The sequence below is a fragment of the Maniola hyperantus genome, chromosome 20 (genome assembly GCF_902806685.2).
Source record: "Maniola hyperantus chromosome 20, iAphHyp1.2, whole genome shotgun sequence".
Classification (NCBI taxonomy): domain Eukaryota; kingdom Metazoa; phylum Arthropoda; class Insecta; order Lepidoptera; family Nymphalidae; genus Maniola; species Maniola hyperantus.
Window position 1 is genome coordinate 2812714 of NC_048555.1, and position 17932 is coordinate 2830645.

A 17932-nucleotide genomic window follows, 5' to 3' on the forward strand; every position below is an offset into this window, starting at 1 on the left:
TGCCGCCAAGCGACTTAACATTACAGTACGATGCTGTGTAGACACCAAAGGGATATATTATTATGTATATGGGTTTAATAAAAAACTGCCATATCCCTTCCAAGTTAGCCCGCTTCCATCTTAGACTGCATCATCACTTACCATTAGGTGACTGCTGCTTATTTATTGCAGTCAAGGGCAAACTTGTATTTGCATAAAAAAAATATAATACTTACAACATTCCTTCGAAAAATTTCGCAGTGACCAATAAAGTATAATTTTGACTAGTCCCACTTATTACTGTGAATGTAAATAATCCCCCAAAACCGAGCAGTACGAAATATTTGCGGCCAAATGTGTCAGTCAAGAACCCTGCTAATACTGATACTAAGATCATACCTAAAAACAAAATTATAAAACATGATCATAAAAATAACAATAAATTATGACATTGCATATAAGTCCCGCAAATTGCTATTGCTCTGGAACCATGTCTCATTAACATCGAAATGACATCATTGTGATGTCATTTGGCGTAAATATATTTAAGTAAAAATATACCTTAAATATACCATCAGCTCGAAACCTCAGTCTAGTGCTGACGTCTCTAAATTGGCGGCCACGCATTTAGTAATTTGGGGTATTTATACTCAATATATTTTTGAAAATTTATTATACGTCCATAAAAACATAATATATAAATTCAAAAAAATTACTGTCATAATGTAAATACTAGGAATAAAAATTAACTTGTAATGCCCTCCTCTAGGCTAAGTAAAGTTAGCAATTCATTTGTTGTTAATTCTATACGTTTTTATAATAAGCCTCGTAGCTTTAGTTTTAAGTTCGCATAGTAATTATCATCACTATATCTTACAAATGACTTTGACAGTAAAGAGTAATTTATTACCTATTTTAAATAAATTATTTGATTTTTTTGAATCTTTGAAATTTAACCCTTACGAGTATTTGGCTCTATCATTTGTATGAGATAACGTAACAGAAAGAGCGCTGTACTAACTTCTTTCAACGGATAGGGTATAGTCACCTTAGTAGTTAGATCAGGGCGTATCTGATATGATTATTATTATTATTATTATTTATTTATTATTTAATTAGAACGGCCATAAAGCCAATTACACTAATTAAACTACGAGTACAAACTAACATAAACATACTTACAAAAATTGTTAAAATTATAAATTTTAAAAAGCAAAATTATAAATTTTCACAAAAGTGCAAGATCTGACCCATGAGGTCAGCCCATTTGTCAGCAAATATGTGATTATATATGATATTTTATTATATTTGACTTTTTGTTACAGGTAACAACTAAATCGCGCAGTCATTTCATTGAAGTCAGATCACAACGTAAGATTATACAAATAAGATACATACTTGACCATGACCCATGCAATACGGTATTTGACAAATAGTCAAATCAGTAACTTTTTAATTTTTATCAAACGTCAAAACGCGCGCTTAGTATGCGAGATACTATGAAATACCGGTGTGAGACGTCACAACCATTTGACGTTTGACTTTTTTTAGTTTTAATCGATAATAATAATTTAAAATGGTTATAGCACTTAAAACTAACAAAGGGCGTGAATTTTACGTATTTTGGAAGACCATCTATTTAATAATCACTGAAAAATAATTTATTTTTGATGTAGTCAAATACCCAATTGGGTTGAAATATCGACAAATAAAAATTTCAAATTAATCGTGGTATGTACTCGTTACCTTCATTACCATATTATGTCGCTAAAACGCGAAATAAGTTTAAAATCATTAACTGTTCATGTATTCACGACTCTTTCACCTCTAGTCATCAATCTATAATCCTCAATAGCTCAACCGGTAAAGGAGTGGACTGAAAACCGAAAGGTCGACGGTTCAAACCCCGCCCGTTGCACTATTGTCGTACCTACTCCTAGCACAAGCCTGACGCTTAGTTGCAGAGTATAGTCTTATTAGTCTTTGGGAATATTAGTCATTTAACATGGCTAATAGTCTTTTAAAAAAAACCTGTCGAATCACGACACCACAACATAATTTTTAAAACCTTTGTTGTATTACCCTAACATAATATTACCAGTGAAAAGAACTTACCAAGAAAAGGTATGGCATTCAACACCCCTTTCTGTACGAGATTCATGTTGAGATCGCATTCAGCTATCGGCAGTATATAAGGCGCGCTGTTAGTCACCACAACACTGGACACGACGCCGAAGAAAGAGGTGCATAGTAGTTGAAAGTGAAATAGACCAAACCCACACTCTTTCAATGCGAGATTAATCTCCTGCATAGCAGTCGGGGCTTTTTGCTCATCACTATCTGTAAATGAATTAATTCTATTTTATTATTTTACTAGCTTTTTAGGGTTCCGTAGCCAAATGGAAAATAACCCTTATAGATTCCTCATGTCTGTCTGTCTGTCTGTGTGTATGTCACAGCCACTTTTTTCCGAAACTATAAGAGCTATACTGTTGAAACTTGGTAAGTAGAAGTATTCTGTGAACTGCATTAAGATTTTTACACAAATTTTGGGGTTCCCCATACTCTGACGCTCAAATTTTTTTTTTCATCAAACCCATATGTGTACCCTATCTATGGATAGGTCTTCAAAAGTGATACTGAGGTTTCTAAAAATTCTTTCAAAAAATTAAAAAGAGTACTAATTTCAAGTGACTTATTAGAGGATTCAAATTCGGCGTATTAGGTATTAAAAATTATTTGAATTCATTTTAAACGAAAACTTCAAGGGTTCTTGCAGCTCTCAAAGCCAATTCAAGTGTTGTTAGTGAAGCGTGGAGTATCGTTCAATATTTTTTTTTACTTTTTTCCCTAAAGTTTATTTAAGTGGGCTTTTAGTCGGCATCAAGTTAGTTGATTTCTTTAGGATGTACTTGATATTGCTCTGACTAGTTCTTGAGACTAAAGTAAATTGTGTTTTTTTTTATTTAGGTGCTCCTGTAATTTGAATGCCAAAATAAAATTTGACAAATTTAATATGTTTTCAAAACAAACTACGATTCAAAATAAAATTGTACTTCAATTATTTCTTTACAGTAATTATTAAGATACAAATTATCACCCAGTAAGCCTGGTAGAACTTTAAAAAAAAAAGAAGCTTAATTTTTATATATATATTATGATTAAAGAATGTACTAGTTAGTAGAATAATCCCTAAAGACGACCTAATATACCAATACTTAGTAAAGATATAATATTTTCAAGTTTAGTAAATAAGACATAACTTCGAAATGAGAGGTGCGCAATCCTTCCATACCTACTGAGTAAAAATTCTCACATATTACTAAACCATTACAAAGGAAGTAAGCTAACAAGCAAGATAACGAGAAATGTGCAAAAACAAGCAATTTCAATCTATTAGAGAGCTCCGATTCTTTCGAGCATAATGATGCAATTTCTCTAAGTTTCCCTTAACGTCTCTAATGATTGCCGTTTTGCCTTCGTAAGCATTTGCTTTCCTGATCAATTGATAAAGGATCCAAATCCTTTATCTATGTTTATCAATAAAAGAGTACCTAATGCTTTGAATCAAGTGTGATAAGCTATATTTACAAAAGGAAAAGCTGACTGACTAACTGATCTATCAACGCACAGCTCAAATCACTGGACGGAGCAGACTGAAATTGGGCATGCTGAGAGCTATTATGACATCCGCTAAGAAAGCGTTTTAGAAAATTCAACCCTTGAGGGGATAAAATAGGTGTTATAAATAAATAAACATTTTTTTATTCAAGTAAACTCTCACAAGTGCTTTCGAAACGTCGGATGCATCTACCACTGGTTCGGAATGCCTTTCCTACCGAGAAGAACCAGCAAGAAACTCGGCGGTTTCTCTTTTTAAATATTTGATATACAAAGTCGTAGGCATAAGCTAGAAGTATTATTAAATAAAAATAAAAAAATAAAATGTTTTTATTTCGACCAACAAGGATCATATTGGTGTTAGTAATTACACGAAACTAAGAAGTAAAGTTTGTAAGTTTAAAATCTCAGAGGTGATTGCCGGAATTCCACTAGGGTCCAATTCTGAGAATTCTTTCAATGATGGATAGCTACATTATAGACGTTAAATTAGGTATGCAAATGAAGTCACTGAAAAAAGCTAGTTTACTATAAACAGATAACGCAGAATACGCCTTACAAACTTTGAACTTATAAATCATGTTCTCAGAATTTGACACCTCGCTCTCAGACTTAAACGTTAATCAAACCAGATCACTTGAGACGAGATCTGTTCTCTGCTCTATTGCTTATATAAATGCTAATGGAAAAAATCTTGTGATCAAAGAGAAAATAAACGTCTCTAACTTCGAATTAAATATGAAGTCATTTGACGATAAAACGACGACCAACGCAAAAGCAGGCTTTCGAGTACAGTTTTGGATTGGTAAAAGATTTAGAAAAAGTTGAAAGAACAGGACTTTATTAAAATTAAAAAAAACTTTTTTGACGCTACAAACTTAAATTCTATACCTAAACCAATCATATAAAGAAGAATGGTGCCAAGAATACTAGCTGCATTTTCCCGGTAAACTACCAAACTGATTCTTCGCACAAAAATGAATAAACAAGAGTAAGATTTTTGCATCTCTCCAGGGTTTCCATAGTGAACTAAATAAATAATAGGAAACATGATCCCAAAACTTATTATCGTAAAAACTAATCAAAAACCTCATTAAGTTTAACAACATCTTTTATCTACCTAATTAGATTAATACGAACAATTTATATTCATTTCTTCCCGAACAAAGTATTTTCCTTCTCACATTATTGCTTGATAAGCTAAGTCTCCCAAAGTAGGTCACGAGATGAAGGAATCAATAAATTGTATCATATTGCGAGCTCTTTGTATTCAAATTTCAAAATTTCTGCGTATCTTTATTGAAAAGATACTTTAAACGGAAATATTCGATACTTCCGCAGAGTTGCTTGTTTAAAAGTTTTTGCAATCTCAAACAATATATCAAGCTCAATGCATAAATGATAGAAAGTCATATTACCTTTGCCTTGAAATGAAAAAAAAGAAAAATATTAAAAACAGAAATACATGAAAGAAAAAATAAAGAGAACTGAACAAGTACCTATCTCTAGATAAGTTAAAAAAACAACTTTATAAAATGTACCTTCCACTTAAAATAATTGAAACATACTCATGAAAAAAAAGTACGTCCAAACTCCAAACTTCAAACACGACTACCGACTACCGTCATTATACCATTATGTTTTGGGAGTTTCAGTGCCCATCAACATTATCAGTTCATTCTATTTTTATCTCCTCGTGAAACAGAGCAAATGAGTTTAAATTCGACTGTCCTGCTATATACTCGTACCATCAAACAATTCCAATATCCACCTCCCACCTCCCTCCGCCATCATCAGAGTCACATCAGTCATCAAACCACACGTGTCTCCAAAATTCCTGCTCAATCAAACAAATTGGAACCAGCGAAAAATCAGTTACCAATTTCGACGTCATGACAACATGCTGATAATTCAAACGAATAAAAAGCGTTTAAAAAGCCATAGCAAAGAAAACCGAGGAAATACAAATTCTAAAATTAAATATGTATAGTCAACCAATCACGTGTTTGAATAATTTCAACTCAGTTGGAAAATGGGAAGTAGCCGAAAAATTAAGAACCAATTTCGACGGAAAGAAAACCGACAAAATACCTAAAATCAATAATGAATGAAATGTTAAACTTTTATGTAATCAACATAGAAGTTTAACATAATATACCTATTGTTATCCAAACCACACGTGTTTGCAAAATTTCACCGAAAGTAGCCGAAAAGTCAATTACCAATTTCAAGGGAATGACAACATACGAACAAGTCAAACTAACAAAAAGCTTTTAAAAGCTTTACAAAGAAAACCAACAAAATCAAATATGTATTAGAAAGGTAAGTTTAGATTTAGAGAACGTCGGAAACTGAAAGTAGATTTATTTTCATTAGACAATTTCATTAGGCACTGATCGTTGCGAGCACATAAAAGAAGCATTAGATTGAATATTTAATGGCATTGGATTGCCATGGGAAATCTGTACGCATTGGAAGAACATCTTGAATGAATAAAGCAACATTACTTTTTGAGGAAACGATTTTATTTAACAAACATTTTGCCAACAGATTCACCTGTGTGATTCCTTTCATAAGTGGAGAAAAAAATTAACCCTATTTGCAAAACAAAAAATATCGGTGAACATACATTTTAAAAAAACGGCCGAATTGAAAACCAACCTTCTTTTTGGAAGTCGGTTAAAAAGTATGCATCTAATAATATCAAATCGGATGGAGAAAATAATAAACATTTGGGTTGGCGTAGATTAAGATTTTTAAAAACCCCCATGGGAAGTCTTTGATGATATTTCGATCTCTGTAACAAGTATATCTACTGTAAAAAGGTAATAGATAGACAGAATTTCGCATTTATTATAAACGCCGATTGTTTTTTTCCGTGATAAGAATAATGATCTTTACTCAGTTTATAAAATTGAGTAATTACTCTAGTCTAGATTACATTAAAATATAATAATATACAAAAACTTCAGCGGTTTCCAGAAAAAATTAAGCTTTTTTATGATCGTAACCTAATTAAGATTAACCGTGGCGTCTCAGGAATTCTAGCACTAAGAGAAAATCCTCAAAATTCTAGTTCAATAGATAACGAATTCAATAAATCGACTTAAAACTGCAAATGTTCGAGTAAGTGCGAATATATTCAAATTTATTCTAGCAGCGCTGTAACGACTAGAAAATTTAGAACTAAAACGTGAAACTGATTTAAATAGCTCCAATTGGATATAAGTAAAACTTTGTTTTTATTAAAACAACTAGTAGCTGATACCAGCGGTTCGTTAGCAAAAGTTCAGGATTTTATAATCCTGAAGGAACTCTGATTTTCCGGGGGTAAAAAGTAGCTTATGTCACTCTCCAGATCTTTAACTTTAATATCCACGCAAAAAATCACGCTGATCTGTTTCTCCGTTACGGGGTGATTGAAGGACAAACCAAGAAACCAACAATCGCACTTTCGCATGCTTATATTATGAATAGTGATAAATATATCCACGCCAAAAATCACACCAATCTTTTACCCCGTTGTGGCGTAATCACTACCCATATTATAAAAGCGAAAGTGTGTTTGTTTGTTGGTTTGTCTTTCAATCACGTCGAAACGGAGTAACGGATTGACGTTATTTTTTGCATGGGTATAGTCAAAGACCGTGACATAGGCTACTTTTTATCCCAGAAAATCAAGGAGCTCCCACGGAATTTTTAAAAACCTAAATCCACGCGTACGAAGTCGCGGGCATCAGCTAGTTGAAAAATAAACCAAAAAAGCATTAAACCAACATACCTACAAATAAACACTCTTTCGCATAAATGGGTAGTGATAGCATATACCTCCACATCAGAAAGATAAAGTTTACGTGAGGTAGATCATAGCTGGTATGATTTTGTGAAACAAATTCATAACTACTATTCACGAAAGTTTTAATTCAAAACTATGTGTGTTTTGAAATGTTGATGTTTGTAGTTTTAGTTCAGGTGCTTGGCTCAAACAACAAACTACAAAATAACTACTCTAAATAAGCTACAAAGTCTACTACTCTATCTCTATAAGACGTAATCCTGATCAATTGGTCTTCGAATTTTGTGAATCAAATCTCTATTTGTCAAATTAGGTAGATTTAACAAGTCAATCTTCAGGTTTGGCAAGAGTTCTCAGTCAAATTAAGTGAAGCCTAATAACTCAAGGCACAGAATATGTAATAGAATATTCCCGCAAATTGCTAATACGCGTAGCCGCCATTTTAGTGACTTTTTATTTTATTTTTATTCAGATACAAGTTAGCCCTTGACTGCAATCTCACCTGATGGTAAGTGATGATGCAGTCTAAGATGATAGCGGGCTAACCTGGAAGGGGTATGGCAGTTTTTATTAAACCCAACCCCTTTGGTTTCTACACGGCATCGTACCGGAACGCTAAATCGCTTGGCGGCACGGCTTTGCCGGTAGGGTGGTAACTAGCCACGGCCGAAGCCTCCCACCAGACCAGACCAGAAATTTAGAAATTATAAAATTCCAAACCCCTGCCAGGAATCGAACGACGTCAGCTGCACTAGACTGAAGTTTCGAGCTGATGGTACATTTTAACTTAAATATACGTCAAATGACGACAAAATGACATCATTACGATGTTAATGTGACATGGTTCCAGCGCAATAGCAATTTGCGGGACTTATACTACCTCAAAGGTCTGCCAGTCTGCACTTGGTCAGTATGATGGACTAAGCTAAGCCCTTCTTAATCTGAGAGAAGGAAATATTTCCCACGAAAATTTTAAAGTTGACGCAGTTTATCCGCGTGGACATCAATTAGTTAAAAATAATGATAGGTAGTAAAAAATATTTTATCTTGAAGTTAGATGTATGTACACACTAATGATTTTATTATTATACTAGCTGCCCCGGCGAACTTTTTTACCGCCTAACAGTCGATTCTTTTTCAGGATTTTTTTTAAATTTTTCTCTCTGTAAGAACCATCCCCGCACTTCAAGGAATATTATGAAAAAAGAATCAGCGAAATCGGTTCAGCTGTTCTCGAGATTTGCGATCAGCAACACATTCAGCGGTTCATTTTTATAATTATAGAAAATTTTTTTACAAAAAAAATAAAAACCGACTTCGTTACATAAACACTAAAAATTGAAAAATAATTTAATTTATTACCGAATATATTATGTATACAAGAGTTATTATAGTTCCATAATAATACTTTTTGGTGCCGGTGCCAATTAGCTTTAGCTGCGCGAATCGTCTAGACTTCATATTTTTATGGGACTCCACAATGGCACCTCATTGGCACCGACCCCAAAAAATATTATTATGGAACTATATTAACTCTTGTATACATAATATATTCGGTAATAAATTAAATTATTTTTCAATTTTTAGTGTTTATGTAACGAAGTCGGTTTTTATTTTTTTTGTAAAAAATTTTTATTTCACAATTTTTAGTGGCCCCATGGAATTATGCTATGACTGGTTAAAAATCTACTGTTTACTAAGCTATTACACTGATCGCGAGCAATTTACTCTTATCCGTTGAGGAGTTCCAGTATCTATCTTCGAAGATGTTCATCAGATCTTCACCAAATTGAAATGGGACCAACTTTGAAGTATACCCTTTCAAACAAAAAAAGAATTTTCAAAATCGGTCCAGGCGTTTTTGAGTAATCGGGGAACATACATAAAAAATAAAAAAAATAAAAAAAATAAAAAAATAAAAAAGATTCCGACGAATTGAGAACCTCCTCCTTTTTTTGAAGTCGGTTAAAAAAGAAAGATAACAATGACTCATCGACTTTGCAACTAGCGTGGCCCCCTCAGTCCCTCTAGCTCAAGCAGATTTTCTTACTTGTGAAATGTCATTCCTTCTACACTTCACGTTGTTTGCCAAATACTCACGTACAAATACATTTTGGCAAACAAAAAAAAAGTGGCCACGGTGATGAGGACAAAACATAATCATTTTGTCACGTTCTAATAAGAGCTTAAATGAATTTAGCATCTCGCTCTAACAGACAGTGTCACAATAGGGCTACTTCTAATAGTCCTTATTCTGAGCATCGAGTCATCGATACCAGAGTGTATCATGAAAACCCTATTTTTAGCGATAAAGCAATTTAACTGTGACTATTGTAAAGATACCTATTACAAACTTACGCAACCTAGCTCCAAAATTACCTCTCTTATGATGTAAAAGATGGTTCAAATATTTATCTTGATAATAATGTTATCTTCATACACTTGTAATATTTTACCTCGTATCAGATAAGTAAATAATAAGTCTTACACAGTAGACAGATATTTTTAAGACTAAACTAAACTGCTAACAAATATTTATTAAGACTAATTTTGACGCAACAAAACAACTGTATTGTGAAATAGGGGTATTTCAGGTGTAGCAGATTTTTTAGTTCTCACAACCATACCTGTCGATTTTATTTATTAAAAATTAGCTTACTCACTCCGATATTTCACAGATGGGTTTATTTATTCTATGGACTAAATATAAATGTGTAAAAAACGTGTAATTTTCTAAATGATTGTGCAAAATTGAAATCCACTGAAAAGTTACTAAGCAATAAGTGAACAGATACACCGGAAAACTCGAATTGTGACTTTTTTACCAGGTTAGATATTATGTTTTTAATAACGCCTGGGAAACCGTAAGATTTAATTGCTTTCATCCGTAGCGAACGATGAAACGAAGAAACGATGAAAGTTTTTACCAAATAAGTACCTATCTTGAAACGCGTGAAATGTTGACATTTTGTTTTCGTATCCTCAGTGGAAAACAGGAGCATGCACTATTATTATTCCAAAATGTTCAATTCTCAAAAATCAGTTAGCTCATTTGAAAACTAAAGAGATTGTTAAGGGGGCTGATTCGTAGTGGACTCCAAACAAACGTAGTTTGGCTAAAATTATAGCCTCAATAGCTAAACGGGTAAAGGAGTGGACTGAAAACCGAAAGGTCGGTTCAAATCCCGCCCGTTGCACTATTGTCTTACCTACTCCTACCACAAGCTTGACGCTTAGTTGGAGAGGAAAGGGGAATATTAGTCATTTAACATGGCTAATATTTTTTTTTTAAAACTCAATGAATTTTAAATACATAAGGCATCCGCGTCGGGTGAGAACCCAGAAGACGTAGGTTCGAATCCTGCCGGTTCGCAACTTTTGATATGTATTTAAAAAAAATTGAAATTTCTTTGAAGTGGAGGTAAACACTGTAAAAATTATTAAAACTCAATGAAATTTAGTAGATAGGTATACGGGCTCAAGTATAATTACCTACGTGCATACAAATCCTTAAAACTGTAACTTTAAAACTAGAATTTTTTATGAAAAACTAGCAAACCACAAACATAGATATTAGTTTCTAAAACGTGTCCACAAAATATTGACTTTAGTTGCTTAGTACTCGGATGAAAAAGAAACTAAGTAACCTACTTAGTTATGGAGCGAGTGACGGAGAATCCTTTGGGTGGTTTGATAGATCCAGCCGCCAAAATTCAAATTTTAGTTAGTTTTTCGAAAATAGTAAAACATGTAGAATTGTAGATGCATAAATATTATGCCCGCAAAACTCATTACCATAAGCCTTCGATGTATGATTAGTCTACTATTTTCGAAAAACTAACTAAAATTTGAGTTTTCGCGGCCGGCTGTATCAAAGCAAGCCAATGTGATATATTCACCGAAATGAATAATTATCATGCTAAAACATTTCTATGCTATTTTAGACTTAAAATATAATATTAAGAAAACTACTACATCAATCCAGTTTAATGCTATAAATGCAAAAGTGTGTCGGTCTGTCTGTCTGCTACCTTTCCACGGCACATCCATTTTGACGACTTCCCTGGCGCAGTGGTAAGCGCTGTGGTATTAGTAGGAGGTCCCGGGTTCGATTCCTGGCAGGGTTTGGAATTTTATAATTTCTAAATTTCAGGTCGTCTGGTGGCTGTGGCTAGTTACCACCCTACCGGCAAAGCCGTGCCGCCAAGCGATTTAGCGTTCCGGTACAATGCCGTGTAGAAACCAAAGGGGTATGTCCCTTCCAGGTTAGCCCGCTACCATCTTAGACCGCATTATCACTTACCACCAGGTGAGATTGCAATCGAGGGCTACCTTGGATCTGAATTAAAAAAAAACTGATTTCAACGAAAGGTAAACAGATTACTTGCATTCCGGGAGAAGGACATAGGCTACTTTTAGTTCCAGAAAATCAAACTGTTCCCAAGGAATTTTTAAAAACCTTTCTGTTTAACCGATTTTGATAACTTGCATCCTGGAAATGAAGATAGGATGCTTTTTATTCCGGAAAATCAATCAGTTTCCAGAAGATTTTTAAAAACCTAAATCCAAAGGGGCGAAGTCGCAGGCACCATGTAGTTAACAATGATAGCGTCTTGAACTGTAGTAATAAAATGAAGTGATTTTTTTGGATAGCGGCGTTTTTATGGGGTTATTATAGAAAATCATTAAAAAGATCATACTTTTTATTTATTTTTTAAACATGAACGTAGGAGGAACGCTGTACGGAAGGTGAACAAAGACGTCACAATCCATAAACGACAATTTTTTTCAATTTCTTAACATAAAAATAGAGTCATTTAAGTATGCGGGAAAATATTTTTTATGTTAAAACATTTTTCATTAATTAATTATTTTAAAAATGAATACAAATCATGTTTTTTTTTAAATTATTCTCTTTAACAATGAATTCTAGCCCCATAAAAAATCACGTCATTCTATAGCTGCAGCACTCTATTTGAAGATTCACTCTTTAATTTGTAAATTAACTATTCAATAAATACTTACCCTTTCCAGCCAACGCTTGTAGATTAATTTCACTCATTTTCAATTATTAAGTAAGTACCTTCAACAAAAGGCAATATTTTTAGTTTCCATCATAACCTGATGCATATCAAGGTTTTTTGTAACTGAACTACTCATTTTAAGATGAGAGATGGGTACAACCTACCTATTAAATAATATTTATCTTGTGTCAACAATGATACTGTTTTCTCAAACAATTTTATCTCGAACCGTTATGGGCTAAGAGCAAGCGCGTGCCAGACCTTCGTTATTTAATAAAAGCTGAAAGTTTCTCTGCGTATAGTCCCCAACATAGGGAAGAACGATCAGCGAATATGAAGTTTGGGTCATGGTGCCTTTGGGAGATTACAGGTAATAAAGGTTTGAAAAATCTTAGATACATCAAAGTATAAAGTCTAATTTTTTATATTTTCTTTTGAATAGTGTTAGAAATCACGTCATGCATTGCCAGACACTTAGTATCGAGGCAACCCCTGCCAGACACCCTTAAACGTTAATAAATTGTTAAACTTTAAAGACGTCTGGTGTATTCCGAAGAAAATATAAAAAATTATACTTTATACTTTGACGTAAGATTTTTACATCTTTATTACCTGTTATCTCCCAAAGTCACCAAGATCCAAACTTCATAGTCGCTGATCATTCCTCCTTGTGTTGTGGACAACACTCAGAAAAACTTTAAGCTTTTATAAAATAACGAAGGTCAGGCACGTGCTGGCTCTCTCTATAAGGGTACGACTATACGAGAGACTTTTGTCTTATCAATTGTCTTTCGCAATCACCTCTGGCTAAAATACATTGTTGCAGCAGAACACCATCATCACCATCATCAACCCATCGTCAGCTCTACTGAACACAGGTCTCATCTCAATGAGAAAGATTTGGCCATGTCAATCACACTGGCCAAGTGCGGGTTGGCATACTTCACACACCTTCCAGAACATTATGGAGAACTCTCAGGTCTATTAGGATATTTTCCTTCCCCGTTACAGCAATTGCTTAATATGGGTCCATATAACTCCGAAAGGCCCGAGATCAAACCCTCGACCACCTAATTGGGTATTTGCCTACTTTTGAGTTTGATAAATATTATTACTTTATTATAAACTAGGATAAAAATAATGAATGACGTACACTGAAAAAAATATTAAAATCCAACAAAGATTTACAAAGTTACAGGCATTTTAATTTTGGAGCGGGAGGGTCTTCTATCCCTTTCTCGCAAAACGAAAATTTGTATGAAACCGCACGAAGCTACTATGGCATATTTAGTAGGTGTGACGTCAAACTGCTGTATCGCTATCTCTGTCTAATCAGAAATATTTAAATGCTTATAACTTTTTTGTTATTTGATCGATTTAATTAGTTTTTTTTTCAGTTTACGACATTATTTTTATTCCAGTTTATAATGAAGTAATAAAAAATTGGAGTCAAATACCCGATTGGAGGCCGGCGTCTCATCCACTATCATCGCTAACCTTTAGAATTATAAGGGCATGTTTCACAATTCACAACCACCAGATAAACTTTATCTAACAGATCATTTTGACAGATTCCCAATACAAAAACAGCTGTCATAACCTCATAAGGTTTATCTGGAAGTTGTGAAACATACGTCCTTAGTCGACTTAGCACGTGAGTACAGCTGGGAGCATCTATTTACAGTACGCGTCCGAAAGTAGTGTACATCGGCCTTTAGAATGACATTTCCGCTTTTGTAGAGAGTTGTCTCTGTCACTCATGCCTATATGACGTTTTGTCGATCTCAACGACAAGGACAACGCTCTACAAAGTTGTAAAGGTAGATTACTTTCGGCCGCATACTGTACAACCTTTGAGTTGTTATCTCGGACAACTTCGTAGTATTAAACTGACGACCTCCCTGGCGCAGTGGTGAGCGCTGTGGTCTTATTAGTGGGAGGTCCCGGGTTCGATTCCTGGCAGGGGTTTGGAATTTTATAATTTCTAAATTTCTGGTCTGGTCTGGTGGGAGGCTTCGGCCGTGGCTAGTTACCACCCTACCGGCAAAGCCATGCCGCCAAGCGATTTAGCGTTCCGGTACGATGCCGTGCAGAAACCAAAGGGGTTGGGTTTAATAAAAACTGCCATACCCCTTCCAGGTTAGCCCGCTACCATCATAGATTGCATCATCACTTACCATCAAGTGAGATTGCAGTCAAGGGCTAACTTGTATCTGAATAAATAAAAAAAAAACTATTAAAATACTAGAGGATGCCCGTGACTTCGTCCGCGTGGATTAAGCCTTTTGAAAATCCCGTGGGAACTCATTGATTTTCCGGGATAAAAAGTAGCCTATGCCCTTCCCCGGGATGTAAGCTAACTCTGTGCCAAATTTCATCAAAATCGGTTAAACTGTTGGGCCATGAAAAGCTAGCAGACCGACAGACAGACAAGACAGACACACTTTCGCATTTATAATATTAGTTTGGAGTATGGCTAATGGTTGGACAAGCGAATGCTAGAATTTTGTACTGTGTACTAAGTACTTGTTCTTGTATTATGGTCCCAGAGCACAGAATATTTATATTATTTGAATATACCAATATACCTAATAAAAATGGTTTTCGTGTTGTAAAGATATTAAACTTTTATATTGCTATTAATATAGCATAATGCGAAAACATTAATATCATCACCATCCTCACGTTTTTATTTCTAACGACCTTCAGGCACAACATTTGTAGGTACCTATTCTACTCCCTTTATAACCTCTCGTACTACCAAGGGACACTGGTAGAGATCTCTCATAGAGATAAGTGCTTCCCTGTCCACTTTTACTCTCTTTTTCTCTTTACGTAAATGTTTTTGGTACAAAAAAAAATCCCAGAGTATCGCTTTGATATCTTGCATGCTATAATGTATAATTTTGTAATGTCATGCTAACGAGGTATTTTATAACCTCTTAGCAAACCCGATATAATCTGGTGGTCTTCCTTGTTTTTCCCTTCATCATCATCATCATCATGATCAACCCATCGTCGGCTCACTACAGAGCAGGGGTCTCCTCTCAGAGAGAAGGGTTTTGGCCATAGTCTACCACGCTGGCCATGTGCGGATTGGTAGACTTCACACACCTTTGAGAACATTATGGAGAACTCTCAGGCATGCAGGTTTCCTCACGATGTTTTCCTTTACCGTTAAAGCAAGGGATATTTAATTACATAAAATGCACATAGCTCCGAAAAGTTAGAGGTGCGTACCCGGGATCGAACCCCCGACCTCCGATTAGAAGGCGGACGTCCAAACCACTAGGCTATCACAGTTTTTCACTTGAAATTCACTAAATATTTACAAGAATAATACAATATATTATTTAAGCAGGTACTACAAAAAAAGATTAACGTAAAAACTTACTTATTTTTAAACGTCCGTTCGTTGCTACGCACGAAAAAGGAATGACGGATACAGGCGATACAGCAGCCATGAGCCACGCGCCCGAGGTGAGCATGTGAAGTCCGATCTTGCTGCCATACCAGAAATGAACCTAAATCAAATATATAAAAAGAAAAGGTGTCTGACTGATCAATCAACGCACAGCTCAAACTACTGGACGGATCGGACTGAAATTTGGCATGCAGATAGCTATTATGATGTAGGCATCCGCTAAGAAAGGATTTTTGAAAATTCTACCCCTAAGGGGGTGAAATAGAGGTTTGAAATTTGTGTAGTCCACAAGGACGAAGTCGCGAGCATAAGCTAGTATTATATAAAAGGAAAAGCTGACTGACTGATCTATCAACGCACAGCGACTGATCATGATCAGGCAAAAATTTGGCATTCATATAGCTATTATGACGTAGACATCTCCTAAGAAAGGATTTTTGAAAATTGAACTACTAAGAGGGTAAAATAGGGGTTTGAATGTGTGTAGTCCACGCGGACGAAGTCGCGGCAATAAGCTAAAAGTAACGAAACACGTTTAAGAGACTCAATGTCTCTAAAACGTGCGTCGTTACTTTTAGGTGAAAGGGACTAACTATACCTACTTGGTAAAATTATTATATCCGAGGAATGAAGTGACGAAGTATTGTAATATCAGCCAACTTTTTGTTATTTTATTGTCAAAAGAAACTTTTAGTCTTATGACGTAATATCGCTAGTATGACCTAGTCCTAGGCAATATAATATTATGTACCTAGCTGAGAGGTGCATACTGGTACATATATATTTTGTTAACTTCAAAATATGAATGGTTGCACTGTATATTTATTTTATCTGCATATATTGTGCCTTACATAACTTCTTTTAAAGTAAAATAAAATAAAAAATAAAATAAAAATCTTTTTTTATTCGTATAAACTTTTACAAGTACTTACGAATAGTCGGATGCATCTACCACTGGTTCGGAATGCCTTTCCTACCGAGAAGAACCAGCAAGAAACTCGGCGGTTGCTCTTTTCAAATATTTGATATAGGTCCAAGATTATGCCATGTATAAAATAGTATTTGCATTCTTGTGCGTTGCTGGAACGAGCTGCAGGTTAAATAAATAAATAATAAATAAATAATAATAAATAATAAATAAATCTTTATTTTCAGATATAAATCCAGCAAGTTATACATTATACATTATAATAAAATACCTACTAAATAAAGAAATTAATATAAATTAAAATTAAAATTAAAATAACTAAAATATTATTTGATGTTCAAGAAGTAGAAGTAAAATCTTACTTCTACTTCTTATTCGCGTCCCGATGCACACGCCGCCAGTGATCGAATATCTGACCGGTCATATGCCCACCTATAACCTCAAGTATGACGTTATTGGATTGTCGTATTCTATCCCAGAAAGAGGCTACACGATTACGAATAATGGCGAAGAAGTCACTGACTCTCGCCTCGGCGAACATGCCTGACGCGCTGCAGTACCTTGGCAATCTCATTAGGATGCGAAATGCGTCATTATATTGCACCCTAATGGTGTTCATTGTTGCTCTTTTATATTTCGTCCATAATTGACAGGTATAAAAACACTGACAATATGCACGAAATAGTGTCAATTTCACATCTTTACTGCACTTAGAGAATCTGCGGGCAAGCATGTTACACCGAACCGAGAGGGCTCTTCTCTCTCTTTCTATATCTAAATCATCCCTGAGGTCACCAGTGAGAACATGCCCCAGATACTTAAATTGTTGCACCTCCCGAACCGCAGAACCCTCCAGATAAACCGGGGGCACCCTCTCCGGTCCCTTTCCCGATCTAAATACCATCATTTCTGATTTAGAGACATTGTATTTCAACCCATGATCTTTTGCATATCGACCACAGATCGAAAGTAATTTTCGGAGTCCACTAATCGAGGGGCTCAGGAGCACCATATCGTCCGCATAGCTAAGATTGTTCACACAAACATTTCCTAGATGACAGCCGATCCTGGTGCCCCTGAGCTCACATATCAGGTCATTGATATAGACGTTGAAAAGGTCCGGAGAGGTAAGCCCACCTTGGCGAACCCCGCAGTCTAGC

General features: G+C 35.0%; 2 protein-coding genes across 3 annotated transcripts in view; one reads left to right on the forward strand and one right to left on the reverse strand.

Annotated features, from left to right (window-relative positions):
• LOC117991782 (synaptic vesicle glycoprotein 2B-like) overlaps positions 1 to 15863 on the reverse strand; it is a 47065-nt gene extending 31202 nt beyond the window's left edge. The window contains exons 1-4 of one of the 2 annotated variants that reach the window (XM_069505512.1): positions 15815 to 15863; positions 12422 to 12479; positions 2095 to 2319; positions 216 to 378 (exon numbers count right to left, since the gene is read on the reverse strand). In XM_069505512.1, coding sequence (XP_069361613.1) covers positions 216 to 378; positions 2095 to 2319; positions 12422 to 12458 — 425 coding nt within the window. In that variant the 5' untranslated portion in view covers positions 12459 to 12479; positions 15815 to 15863. Of the gene's footprint in view, positions 1 to 215; positions 379 to 2094; positions 2320 to 12421; positions 12510 to 15814 lie in introns of those variants that run through there. The other variant, XM_069505513.1, reaches the window with a different exon arrangement.
• LOC117991784 (zwei Ig domain protein zig-8-like) overlaps positions 1 to 17932 on the forward strand; it is a 282813-nt gene that overhangs the window by 82768 nt on the left and 182113 nt on the right. The gene's annotated exons all lie outside the window — the stretch shown is intronic.